This window comes from Sander lucioperca, chromosome 3, assembly GCF_008315115.2.
Source record: "Sander lucioperca isolate FBNREF2018 chromosome 3, SLUC_FBN_1.2, whole genome shotgun sequence".
NCBI lineage: Eukaryota > Metazoa > Chordata > Actinopteri > Perciformes > Percidae > Sander > Sander lucioperca.
The window spans coordinates 972,793-987,005 of NC_050175.1; the positions used below are offsets into that span (position 1 = coordinate 972,793).

At 42.7% G+C, this 14,213-nt stretch overlaps 1 protein-coding gene across 2 annotated transcripts; it reads left to right on the forward strand.

Annotated features, from left to right (window-relative positions):
- Positions 1-1,844: 1,844 nt before the first annotated feature.
- lrp3 (low density lipoprotein receptor-related protein 3) lies at positions 1,845-13,286 on the forward strand. Of its 2 annotated transcripts, none has more exons than XM_031309190.2 (7): positions 1,845-2,060; positions 6,314-6,452; positions 6,535-6,740; positions 7,443-8,059; positions 8,388-8,860; positions 9,208-9,340; positions 9,905-13,286. In XM_031309190.2, the coding sequence occupies exons 1-7, from the start codon at positions 2,000-2,002 to the stop codon at positions 10,757-10,759; spliced, it is 2,484 nt and encodes an 827-aa protein (XP_031165050.2). In that variant the 5' UTR covers positions 1,845-1,999; the 3' UTR covers positions 10,760-13,286. The 2 variants fall into 2 exon arrangements, with proteins under 2 accessions (XP_031165050.2, XP_035855001.1); XM_035999108.1 differs by having other exon boundaries at positions 1,860-2,060; positions 6,317-6,452.
- The last annotated feature ends 927 nt before the right edge of the window (positions 13,287-14,213 follow it).

A 14,213-nucleotide genomic window follows, 5' to 3' on the forward strand; every position in this document is an offset into this window, starting at 1 on the left:
AATCCTACATAACTGAGATATTTAACTTTTACAATTGTACAGCCATCAGTTGAGTGTGCAGCAAAGCCCGTCTACGGAAAGCCGTTCCATTCCCTATTTAGCCCCATTGTACCTACTTTGGTTGCAGTTCCACCAGAGTTCCACTGGGGGTGATCACGGTCCAGTGCAAAAATGAATGGGACTCTATGGAGCTAGACGGCTAAATTTGTCTCTTTCGCCTGATTGTCGTTGAGAAATCTCAGATTTGATTGTAGTTTTTGCAAGTTCAACATGGATTATAGGTCGAAAGTTGAATGAATGAGTACTTATGCCCTTTCGATTTGTTACAGGTTGAGTCGTTGTTGCCCATAACACGCTAGCATTCTGCTAATGAATGCTGATTGGTCAGTGAAGAACTGATTACGATCGGAGATCCCGCTTGACGGCATCCGAAGCAGAACCAGAATGTCAGAGTGAATATTTCGGAGTGGTCTTTAAAACATTAGCAAACCTCTTTCTAGCACGTGTATTGACAGGGAGAGTCTAACCTGTCAGCTGTGTAGTATTAACAGGGAGAGTCTAACCTGTCAGCTGTGTATTAACAGGGAGAGTCTAACCTGTCAGCTGTGTATTGACAGGGAGAGTCTAACCTGTCAGCTGTGTATTAACAGGGAGAGTCTAACCTGTCAGCTGTGTATTAACAGGGAGAGTCTAACCTGTCAGCTGTGTATTAACAGGGAGAGTCTAACCTGTCAGCTGTGTATTAACAGGGAGAGTCTAACCTGTCAGCTGTGTATTGACAGGGAGAGTCTAACCTGTCAGCTGTGTTGTCGATGCCTCGAGAGAAAAAAGGAAGTGACTCAGAGCTGGCCGTAAAGCAGAATCTCTGGCCGTATATGTGTATGACGTCATTGACATTTTAAAAGGCTTTTTAGAACAAAAAAGCCACTTTAAAAAAATCTAACACCCAGCAGTGTGTATTTTCTTAGCCTCCCCTTTCAAATGCAACATTCAAATTACTAGACAAAAAATTATATCCTGAGAAAAGTGGATTTTGAGGGGTATAGCTCCATAGAGTCCCATTCATTCTGCACTGGCCTGTGAGCGCCCCCTATATGGAACTCTGGTGGAACTGCAACCAGTTCAGAAGCCGGAAGTAACGAGAGAGTGGAACTTCTTCCCTTATTAGAAATTCTTTGGTGTGCAGTGTTGTTAGCCTTGTGTCCATATCTGTGTTTGGTAACATACGTGAATATAATAAAAAATATAATTCTATCTAATTTCCTTTTGTTTTTTCACCTTTCATTTTAATACGTATATGTACTCTTTTGCCTTTTTGTTGATATATTTTATTTATGATGAGATTCTATTAATATATATATATATATATATATATATATATATATTCTTTTTTCACACTGATCAACAATAACAAAAACAAAATTGATCTCTTACCATGTGCAAAGCAGTACAGGGTGGCCTGTAATATTAATACTCGACCCCCCCTAATTGGGGCAAATATTTACATATATTTATAACCCCACCTTTACACCCAAAGAGGAGATATTATTCACGTGCAGTGATAAATAAAATGTAGGTTTACATTAACTGAAAATTCTTTTTTATTATTATATGGTATGTTAGTCTTTTGTAGAACAAAACCTGGAGGGTTGGTGGTAAGTAACACTTGGGCTTAATATATTTGGTACCCCTAAAATCGCATGTGGCCCCAGCCTGGACCCTCCATTTGAAATGGTTTCTCCAATTCCTACTTAATGAATGATTAAATGTCATGTGGCTTTTATTTTGAAGACGTTGAACGGAAATCGTGTGGTTTGCCGTAACTACCTTGACGTATTTTTGCTACCGTTGCAAAGGACACAATGCATTTCTATAGTAAGGACATTTTGGTGTGTCTGAGCTGAAAACAGATGCGGGAGCGTACTTCGCTGAAGGACACAGATGTCGAGCAAACTGTGGACATTGTGTCCGAGATAAGAGCACAAGTCCCCGCTGGGCCATGGGACTGACGGAGCTGCTGCTCGCGCTGCTGTGGTTCCGCTCTGCTCTGCTCTGTGCAGGTGAGGAACAACAATGCATCTGGGCTACACTGCTGTTATGTTTAGATGGAAATATGTATACATATTTGATTTATCTGTGCTGTTAATCCAACTGGAAATATATAGTTGCATCCAAGACATTCAAATTACCAAGCAAATGCAGTGATTTGATTTGTTAGTGGTTATTATTATGCCTGTTTATCATAATTGGAGGTCTCGTAGTTAATAAAGCTTCTAACATCATGACATCACTATCACAGCAGAGCACTCCTTTAAAGCTGCTGTTCACAGAAGAGAAGCGTGGCTGTTATTCAGCCTGCTGCTCTGAGTCCTGTGTGATACGGTATGACAGATGAAGACCGTAGTGTGTTCATTGTTGTGATCGGATGGAGTGAGAAGATGAGGCGATCGCTTTCTGCAGAAACCTGCGGGCGTATCGATCTGCGGTGGGTACATGAGCAGGGTTAGTGTGGAAACATGGATGCTCTTTCACAAATGTGATGCTGCTATCAGCATTACATCACTGCTTGTCTGCAGCCAGCCGCTCCCCCCCCACCCACCCCCATCCTCCTCTCTCTCTCTCTCTCTCTCTCTCTCTCTCTCTCTCTCTCTCTCTCTCTCTCTCTCTCTCTCTCTGTCTGTCTGTCTGTCTGTCTGTCTGTCTGTCTGTCTCTCTCTCTCTCTTATCATATCCTTCACTTTATTGGCATGGAAATAAAGAAGGCTGCCACACCGAGAGACAGGGATCAAACTGTGTCACATGTTTAGAGGTGTGTGTGTGAGGGGGACCTAGAGAACAAGTTGTCACACACACCACCCCATCAAACACATTATCCCAAACACACTATCCCAAACGCTGTCAGTACTTTTACAGTAGTTTTGACACCTTTTCACACACAAAGTACAAGTCTCTCTCTCTCTCTGTCTCTCTCTCTGTCTCTCTCTCTCTCTCTCTCTCTCTCTGTCTCTCTCTCTCTCTCAAATTCAAATTCAAATTCAAAAATGCTTTATTGGCATGAATGTCAGGAAAACAACATTGCCAATAATGCTATTAATAAATAATAAGAAAGTAAGAACATACATACAATTCATTGAGTAAACTAAAACAAATAAATACATAAAAAGAACTAGAAAATCATAGGAAAAAATACACACATTAATATAAAATCGTACATAAGTATCAAATGTCAAACGTAAGAAGAGAAAGAAAACCAAAACCCATGAAGTGGAGGAGTAAAGGAGCAGAGTGAGCTGTGAGGAGGATTTTCTTCAAGTAGATGTTGCATTTTAGTCTGGTCAAAGAGTGTATTAAAATCGGTGAGTTTATACTTAATTTTAATTGATTTCTTTACATGTGCTACATTGTAGCATGAAGTGTTGCTCTGTCTCCACTTGTCTGTGTCGCTGACACAGCCTGTCTCTCTCTATCTCTCTTTCTCACACACACACACACACACACGCACACACACACACACACACACACACACACACACAGCATTCTAACCAGTTGTAGAGCTTAGATATTACATTTTGTTTTTGCAAATAACACAGATGAAAATGGAAGGGATTAATACTGCAACACATCCACCATCCACGTGTTCCTCCCTCAGGTACTCTGTACTGATATCAGTGGTGGAATGGAACTAGGTACATTTACTTAGCGTACTCTACTTAAGTACCATTTTGAGGTTCTTGTACTTAACTTGAGTTTTTCTTTATTACTTTATACTTTTATTACAATTAATTAACAGCTATATTTATTATCTAGCTGCTTTTGAGTTTAAGATTTTACCTCAATTAACAATTTGGTAATGTCACATATAATTATAATACATCACACACAGGGAACATTTTTCTGCATAACTTTTTTTATATTTTGCTGATGGTACTTTTATTGTTGTATTGGTACTTTTACTTAAGTTAGAGATCTGAGTACTTCCACCATTGATCGATACAATATAAACAATGCAACTTATTGCATCAGGTTTCTGGTTGAAAATACCAAACAAATTAGCAGCACATCATAAGAGCAAAGACCAATCTTCAGTTAAGAAGAAGAGTTGTACCCAGTCTTCACAACGTATAGGCCTACTACTGTCTTGTAGCTGCATCCTGGTCATTTGAGGCTACTATGGGTAGAGAAACTGCAATTTACTGTATTTACTGTATTTTGCCTCTGATGCTACATATAAACATGAAGATGAAACTAAACACCAGTGAACGCCACATTTCAGAACACCCTGAAGCTTTACCCCGTGCTGACATCTCCGACCTGCCACTATCAGGTTATTTCGGCAACCTTTGACTTAGAAGACCGAGGAAACTGCAGCAGCAATCAATCATACAGAATGGTCAATACATTTATTGATAATCATAAAAATATATAGCCTATATTATTTAGCATCGCTGTTGTGAAAAACAGTCAAAACTGTGATTGAAAACTCGTTGCACAAACAGCAACATTATGCAGCTCTACTCTACTTTCGTGTGTGTGTGTGTGTGTGTGTGTGTGTGTGTGTGTGCGTGCGTGCGTGCGTGCGCTACGGTAGCTTTGTCCGGGTAGTCGATATCCATCACTGAGCTTGTTTCACTCTGCTGACGTAACTGATTCATCAAGAAACCCTGAAACAAACACACCCCATCAGCAATACTGAGCAGATACTCTCTGCTGTGTGACGATGTTGAATAATCATTTGTTAAGCAGTTCAGCTAATGTTCCGTCTCTGTGGTTCTGGTCAATTAAGAGGCTTAACAGCTTCTTTTTGCACGTGTGCCATTCCGACTGTGGCGTTGAGCAGTAATGAGATGATTAAACATAGCAGCTTTATATTCTTGTTCTCAGCAAAAAAGAAAGGAATGAAATCCTCCCCACTTGATGTAGCCTATCATTTACGTCACAATTTAACTTATTCATACATCACTCTCCTGTGGCATCAATTCCTTTTTTAAAACAACTGTGAGACAAACCCTCAGAAAGTATTAATATAAACAATAGCACCCTTTGCCTGCACTCCATAGAGGTTTGTGTCTTATTCCAAGTGCTCCTCTTGGCCACCTCACACTGCATGTTGTTCCCTGGAGCAATGGCGTGATGGCAGCCGGCGATGCTGTTGCCTTGGCTGCCAGTTTGACTGCTGCTGCTTCTCTTTTAGCCCCCATGTGATCAGCACAGAGCTCCCCCGAAAGGCAGTAAGGTCATTTGTCTTGTCGAATGAATTGTTTTAAGGTTTTTGCACAGATCCGAGACAATAGATGAGAATCTAATTAAACAGTATACATTTTTGTAGAATGCAGCAAAAATGTGGTAACATCCTTTAATGCATTACTGTTCCTGTTATGCTAAGGTCATGACAAATTCTGCACATGAGTTTGAATAAAGGAACTAATGTGAGTGAGTGATGTGTGTGTGTGTGTGTGTGTGTGTGTGTGTGTGTGTGTGTGTGTGTGGGGGGGGGGGTAATTTGGCAGTAGCAGTATGGATCCTGCTGAGCATGCATAATTCTTAGTTGATCATGAATAAAGGAACAGACCCTATCTCTTCTGTGAAAAGTGGTGTAGTTTCCCTCTTAGGACATTAAGATAATAAGGATGCCTTATGGTTACATAAAATGCTCTGTAAGAGAAAGGTCACAGAATTTACATATATGAAATATATATATGTATATATATAAAGTCTGGTGATGTTCTATAGCCTCTTATTGTTAAGAAATCCCTTGAAAAGACCAAAACCAGCAATGAATTGATCCTAGTAACAAGTATGTTCTGTGTAGCTACCATAAAGCCTGATATATCTTACTATTCCTCTGTGCCATGGAGCTCTATTGTTGTCCAAAAACTTAGAAACACATCATGAGACACACATTTGCACTGTGAGTATTACAGCCAGAAATATTCACTAGCAACATCGGTATCAACCTGCAGCTCAAAAAATTCCCCAACAAACACACTATTTAATCATTTGAGTAATGTTTGCCAAAAACTGCAGTGCCCAGCAGTTTTGTTTTTTTTTAACAAAAAAGTTAAAATATATTTGTGAGTACCAAATTTACAACTTCATTAGGGAAAAGTCAAATAATATTAAGAGATGGACTCACACATTTTTTTTTTAATATATTATTTTATATTATTCATGAAGACCTAACAGTGTAAAATAATAATACTTTTAATCTTCCAGGTCAGTTTATTGTTGGTAACACATAAACATCCACATAAGGATTGCAGGCTGAGACCAACCTCACTAATGTGTGTGTTCCAATCTCCCTCTGTCCCCCCAGCAGGCTGCAGTGAGCGAGTGGAGGTCCATACTGAGCGGAGGGGTGTGATCTACAGCCCCTCGTGGCCTTTAAACTACCCCCCTGGTGTCAACTGCAGTTGGCATATCCAGGGCACTCAGGGAGAGGTCCTTACCATCAGGTACAATCACTCACACATTCAGTATACACACACGACATTCGCTGTGGAGTAAGCACCTGAAACCATCAATCCTCTGCTCTAGTTTCCGTAACTTTGACGTAGCGGAGTCAGGGAATTGTTTGGGAGACTGGCTCCTGCTGACACCAACGAAGAATGGGGAATCCAGGCTGTGTGGCTCCATGCCGCCTCCGCCCTTCATCTCCACCAGGGGGCGTGTTTGGCTCTATTTCCACTCTCAGGCCAACAGCTCGGGGCAAGCCCAGGGCTTTCGCCTGTCCTACATCAGAGGTAAGCTGGACGAGGGAGGATATTAAGGTTATCTTTGGTTCAGTCCTTAACCTGAGTGAATATACATTTGTAATTTTAGAATGTGTAAAATGTACACAATTTGAAATATAAATAATGAAATTGTCAGTAAAGATGAAGCAATCCAGTGTTTTGTATGTTATTTTTGATACATTTGATTAGCACATATTTGTAATTTGTAACAAGAAACTTGTTGTATTTTGTACCCATCTCTGATCTTATCCCACCCTTACTAGAGTAAAAACACAGAGTACTTAGGGTACTCAGCTGTATCATTATATACAAATTGTTCCTAATTTTTTTAATTAAAAAAATTCAGCTTTCACAAAATTCTAAAGTGGCTTTCAGCATGGCCCAGCAAATTACGACTGAGGCCTGGGACGCCGGATCAGGATTTATATGAACTCAGACAAAGAGTATTCAAATTAACAAGGAGGAACCAGCTGCCAGACTGTTCTGAAATAAACTAAACCCTTTAGGCAGTGATTGGCCTTACAGTAGTCATAATGAAGTGCCTCTGTTTATGATGGAGATCGCTATTGCTTGTGTGTGTGGATTCAAAATGCATTCTGTTGTTTCTCTCTGCTAAATGCTAACGTGTCAGTTTGTGTTACGTTCTGTGTGAACCTTTCTCTGGAGTGTTAGTAGCTGGTGTTGCAATCTGTCACTCTCTTTTCTCTGTAGGTCACCTGGGTCAGAGCAGCTGTCAGTCAGATGAATTCCTGTGTGGGAATGGGAAGTGTCTTCCTCGCTCCTGGAAGTGCAACGGTCAGGATGAATGCGGCGATGCCACAGACGAACGCAGCTGCTCCCCCCCTCCCACTGAGGCCCGGCCTGGCCCCTGCCCCTTCGGCTCCCTCCCATGCACTGAGGCCCAGTCCACCCGCTGTCTGCCTGCCACCCTGCGCTGCAACAGAGCCCGAGACTGTCCCGATGGCACCGATGAGCTGGGTTGCCCCGACACCACCTGTGGCAAACATCTGGGGAACTTCTACGGCTCCTTTGCTTCCCCAGATTTTTTCCGGGCTAACAGGACCGCTGTGGCGGAGCTGAGGTGTTCGTGGTTGCTGGACACTCAGGACCCCAAGCCCATCGTGCTGCAGCTGGACCTGCAGCTGGGGCCCGGAGACTCGCTGCATGTCTACGATGGCCTGCTCCAGCATGCAGAGCACCTCTTACAGGTGTTGTCGTATCATAACAACAGGCGCCCGGCGCTGCTAGAGTCCAGTCGGGGGCAGATGAGTGTTTTGTACATGGCCCAGCCTCACAGCCCTGGACATGGCTTCAACGCCACATACCAGGTACTGCAAACTGGGAATACTGTATCCTGTTTTCATAAAACTTGTTCCACTTTCTCCAGATTTATACACTTCATTCATCTCCATAACTTACATTTAAAACCTCCTTCCCTAAGCTTCTCCCTCTCAATTCTGAATGTTTCAAACGTCTTCTTTTGGGTTCCTTTCACCATTTCTGTCTATATTTAAGAATCAACACTCTTCTGGTTAGTAGTATAGTTGGAATATAGAGTAGCCGTTCTGTTGTTGCAGGGATCGATGTTTATCAAGTAGAGAACAAGTCGTCCCCTCAGTGTCTAGGCAGTGATGTATTTCTCCTCCGCCCTCCCAGGTCAAAGGTTACTGTTTTCCTGGCGAGCGTCCCTGTGGCAGCGATCAGGGCTGCTACTCTGAACGCCAACGCTGCGACGGCTACTGGCACTGCCCATCTGGCCGCGACGAGGAGGCCTGCCCGACGTGCCCAGACGGGGAGTTCCCCTGCGAGGGTGGTACTGGAGTGTGCTACCCGGCCTCTGAGCGCTGTAACAACCAGAAGAGGTGCCCGGATGGGTCGGACGAGAAGAACTGCTACGATTGCCAACCTGGAAACTTCCACTGTGGGACTAACCTGTGCATCTTTGAGACGTGGCGTTGTGACGGCCAGGAGGACTGCTTAGACGGGAGCGATGAGAGGGACTGCCTGGCAGCGGTGCCCAGGAAAGTGATCACAGCCGCCCTGATCGGCAGTCTGGTCTGTAGTCTCCTGCTAGTCATTGCCCTCGGCTGTGCCCTCAAACTCCACTCCCTCAGGAACAGAGAGTACAGGTGGGGACACAATGCCTCAGTCTATTTCTATATCCAGCATGTATTACTGCCCCCCCTTCTTACATCACTTTTGCATGTTATCTACCTGTTTGTCTGCATCCCTTTGATTTATTCAATGCTTTGTTTCAGAATAAATCAATCACCATAGCAACACGTCTTTTCTCCTAGGTCAGTCCACAGAGTTTGTTAGTGCATCTGAGTGCTGTTGGTGGTGCAGATGCCACACACTCGGCCGAGTGTTTCACTAACAAGGTTTCTTAAGATGTTTTCCTAATCAGTCTCTTCAATTCTTTCTCCTTTCTTCTGTCCTGCTGTCTCTTCCTTCTTCTCTTTCTCTCTCCTTGCAGAGCTTTCGAGACTCAGATGACTCGCATGGAGGCCGAGTTTGTTCAAAGAGAAGCTCCCCCTTCGTATGGTCAGTTAATCGCCCAGGGTCTCATCCCTCCAGTGGAGGATTTCCCAGTCTACAACCCCACCCAGGTAGTGCATTTACACACAGTAGTACATTCTGGGCCTCTGAGACTCAGGATTTGAGCATACTGATGTGACCAACTCATGTTTGCCATTTTGGTAGCCAGCAGCAGTAGTGCGATCCTGCCACAGACAACAGCAGTCACTATCTTCTTTTGAATTCAATTTCTGTTTCAGCAAACACTGAAATTCCTGTCTTTTAATGACCAAAGGTACATGTACATTGAAGCAAAAGCTATTGTAAAATGTGTTTCCATTATTACTATCTTGTGCCTCATTTTGTTATTTACTCAAAGTAATAATATTTTGGGAAATAAGCTTCTTTCTTGTTGGGAGTCAGATATCAGTGGCATTCTGATATCTTTATGGTAAATATCAAGCTATAGGCAGTAGCCATTTAACTTCAAATACTGGCCGATATGGTAACAAGATCTGCCTGCGAGCACATCTAAAGATCACAAATGAACACATTATATCTTGTTTGCTTTGCTTGCTATCTACTTGATAGTTCGATAGAAACAGAATTATCGTTTCTCTGTGTCTTCCTCTCTGTCTGCCCGTCCCTTCCTCCAGGCCTCCGTGCTGCAGAACCTGCGGTTGGCGATGCGCAGACAGATCAGACGTCACTCGACACGGCGCTCCACCACCTCCTCCTCTCGTCGGCGTCTCGGGCATCTGTGGACTCGCCTGTTTCACAGTGTGGGGCGAACCAGAGGCCACGCCCCGCTGCTCGACTCCCCTGGACCCACACAGATCACATTGGGGCTCCACAGCTACCGAACTGTGGGTGTGCAGGGGTCCCTGGCAAGGTCCAGGTCTGGAGCTGGGCTGCGGGATGATGCTGATGTAATGGGTATGCCTGGCTCCTGCTGCTCAGCCACCATGGACCTGCAGTCATGCACGCCAGAGAGCCCTGCATCCCCTCTCTCATTGCAGTCAGTGGACAGTCCAGAGGAGGAGGAACTGTCGCCTGTCAGCAGGGGAAGCAGTAGGGCTCCACAGTCTGAGCCCCCCACCCCTGTTCAGAGTGACTCTTCAGCCCAGGCAGCCTCTGTGCCCCCTTGCCACACCCGGGCATCTAGGAAACTAGTCCTGGAGCTCGCTGTTAACCTAAAGGGTGTTTCCTTGAGACGTTACTCCCCCTTGGGGCCCTTGTCCCCCATCTCACCCCCTGTGCTTCCCAGCAGCTCCCAGACAGCCCCAACCCACCCTCACTCCCAGGGGCTGGAGGTGACTTCACCTCTCGAGCCCTTGTCTTCTTCTGTGAAAGCAGAGGACAGCAACAGCCACTTTACCGTGGAAGTGCCAAGCAGAGAAATAAGAAGCAGGGATGAGAGGAGGAGGGAGGGCAAGAGCAGGCTCTGCAGGTTCAGCAGGACCTTCAGTGATGAGGGGGGAGATTCAGGGAGGGAGACAACGCCATGCTGAAGAGTTTAGGAAGATACTCTCCTTCCCCTCACTCTGTTGAGACCTGGTGTCAGCAATATCTGCTCTGTCTGTTAAAGTGTCCTTTAAAGATGTCCCGACCAGATCCAGAGGTGAGACCCGTACCTTAGCCCACCACAAGGAGGAAGTACATATATAAGTAGCTCCATTCAACACTTTGAGTGCATACAAATCTGCATATGCACAAAATGATGCATATGCAATTAAAACCAGCATTGGCAGTGCTTATGGTCTGTGTAATACAGTAAATCTCTTTGTCAAACAGGAGCTAAATGTTGACTCCCACAGTTAAATACAAACAGACACCCTTGTTTAACGTGTTTGGACATAAACTCATCATGAGCCTGTTCCAGAAAACCAAACTCTTTGGCCACCAGTACCAATACAATATTGGCAACATGATCTTACAACGCCAAAGCAGCCTTTGTGTCGTTACCCAGAGCCATTATGCACCGCTATACTGTGAACCATAAAAGCCTGTTAAGTGATCACATATTAATTTACCTGATTAATGATACTCTAGTCTGGGGGGGGGGGGGGGGAACCAGACATGTCTAGTTAAAAACCAGACAGGTCCAGTTGTGGGTTGTTGATGTCTTTAATAGTTTTAATAGTTTTTGGACAATAATGGAGCTCTATGGCGCAGAGGAATAAGCTATATCAGGCTTCGGGGTAATACATTGCTGATTAATACATTGTTGGTTTTGGTGTTTTCATGGGACTTGTTGACAATAAGCAAAGTATAAAATAACACCAGACCTACCTTTTTACACACCTTTGAACCACAAAAGTTTGACATTTTGGGAAATACACTCATTTGCTTTCTGGTGGAGAGTTAGATTGGAAGATTGATATCAATCTCATATCTGTCTGTAAAATATAAGGCTACACTCAGCAGCCAGGTAGTTTAGCCAAGCTTAGCACAAAGACTGGAAACAGGATGAAACAGCTAGCCTGGCTCTGTCTGAAGGTAGCGAGTGAGCTTCAAAGTGCTGGTGGGCAGGTCTGCTGGCTGTAGTCTTATTTATAAGGATGTGGAATATGAGAGTGATATTCATTTTCTCTTCTAACTCTAAGCCAAATATGTATTTCCCCCAAAAATGTCAAGCCATTCCTTTAACAGTGCAGTGTCACTGAATCATTCAGCGGTTCAATCATGCCAAGCCTTTGTCAGTATTTATTCAAAATATACGCTTTGTTACCAGTGCTTTTCTTCTTCAGTGCCCCCTTTTAAACATGAAGAACGTTTTCATTATGCTTAAGAAGTTGTATCAAGTGGAATTTTCAATTCACCATTTTTAACTTGAGATATCATCAGTTTTAAAAAGCCAAACTTGGATGGAGACTGAAGTAGTGTGTCCAAGTATAAAGCCTCTGCTCAGCCCTTAGTCCTCCTCAACTCAAACCCAAACTGTCCTCTTAAGAAGCCTTTCCTGACTTGAATGAACGTGACTGTGTCTGCTCTGATTTCTATTCAGTGCAGTGAAGACTTTTTGTAAATGTCAAGGGATTGTCGGGACGAGAGGCTTCACTTCAGAATATTGATTGTTTGTCGAGTACTGTTCATCCCAGCGGTACTTGTGCAGTACTGCTGACTGCACACTGGTCACTGCAGACGCCTGGACTGCTGGTTTATTCCACTCAAAATTCATATCTATGCTGTGGGATTTTCTATGACAGGATGTTGAAACAAAGGCCTCTATTTTTCAGTCTTCAGTGGGGACCTGAACAAGTCCTACTTTATATTTATCTCTCTTTATTGAACTTGAGTGAACCTGAGCACCTGTGTCTCTGATGTTTTTTGTAAAGCTCCTTAATTGCTGTTGGACCTCTAAAGAATGTATCATTTTCATTGTTTACCCTCTTTTACTGCAGGCTATGATACTGGACAGAAAAGTCAGATATCCTGTGTAAGTAGGGACAGTATGAGGAATGCTGGTTGATTTTTAGCTGCAGTGTCAGGTTTCTGTTGTTCTTCCTTTAAGTGAGCTGAGTGCGTCATGCTGCTATCCTCATGTGCTTCCTTCTTATAGAAGTTTTGTCATAAACAGCTGCTACATGTTATGTGCCATTAGAGATGTGTCCACAAGTAATTCCTGCCTAATGATTTCAAATCAGTTTACTCATTCCTGGCTTTACACATTTTGTGCTCTTATTTTTCTACCTTATTTAAGTTCAAAGCCTGTCCGTCCGCATTTTACTTTAGTTAATTAGTTTTGAAAACAGAATGTATGTCCTTACTTGCTTTGTGGTGTACAGAAGTGTGTTAAAATGCCTTAATGGTTTTTCCTTGCTGTTGTAAATATCATGGACAGTTTCACGGCCCACAGTTGTGCACGTTGGAAGAGATTAGATTTATCTGTGTGTCTGGATGCATCTTTAATTATATGACATGGGATTGGTGCAACCAACTGCTCTGGAGTTATAGTGCACTACTGCATCAGGAATCTCTGGGATTATTATAGCAGGGGAGTTAGGGAAAATAAAAATTAGTTTTTCAATAACGTTATTCCAGTGTATTTACCTGTTATTTAGTTGATAATCTGTAAAAGTCTGGGCAAAATCCATTGCTTTGATAGTTTTCAGACAGTAGCCAACCAATTCTAGAGAATGATGTGGTAACATATTACATTTGAAATGTAAAGAGAGATTGTCACATTGACTGCTAAGGTGATATCTAATTATCTGTCAGCCAAAATCAGGAGTTTCTGTCCTGTATCCTGGGTTATACTGGTTTGTTTAAATTGTGATTAACTGCTGGGCAGAAGCCACGTCAAGATCTTTCAAACTGTTTTGTCAGTGTTTTTTCTCATTACATTATACACACATATATATATATATATATATATATATATATATATATATATATATATATATATATATATATACACACATACAAACCCTTTCCAATATACTACAATCACTGAGTGATAACTGGAATTTTTAATGGGATAACAGATAGGTAAATACACTGGATCCAGGCCACTGGAAAGTAAAGTGCTACTGAACCAGGTAGTCGGATAACGGCATACCCTCTCCTTGCTGTTTGATTTTGAAGCTTCTTCCACGTCAAAGGCTGAAGTCAACGTGTATACTGTTTGTATAAGAGCATTTCTCTTATTTAAAAAACTATATTTGTATATTTTGTGCTAAAAGAGAAATGCCATCATGCCATTGTGGGGTTTGCTGATCAAAACCCTGTACAGCCTTCTGCTGATTAGTCATTGTTTTCCTGTGCCTGCAATTAATAAACTTCAAGCTCTTTATCATTTACTGAATGATTTCAGTGTATGAAAAATCGTTTAATACTGTAGATATTAGTTGTTTGTTTTTTACTGTCAGTACTACTGCCAACATAATACTGGTAGTTTATGGCTAGCCATTAATTCACAAAATGTATTCACAATATTTAGTCAGTAATTTGACAGAATAGTCA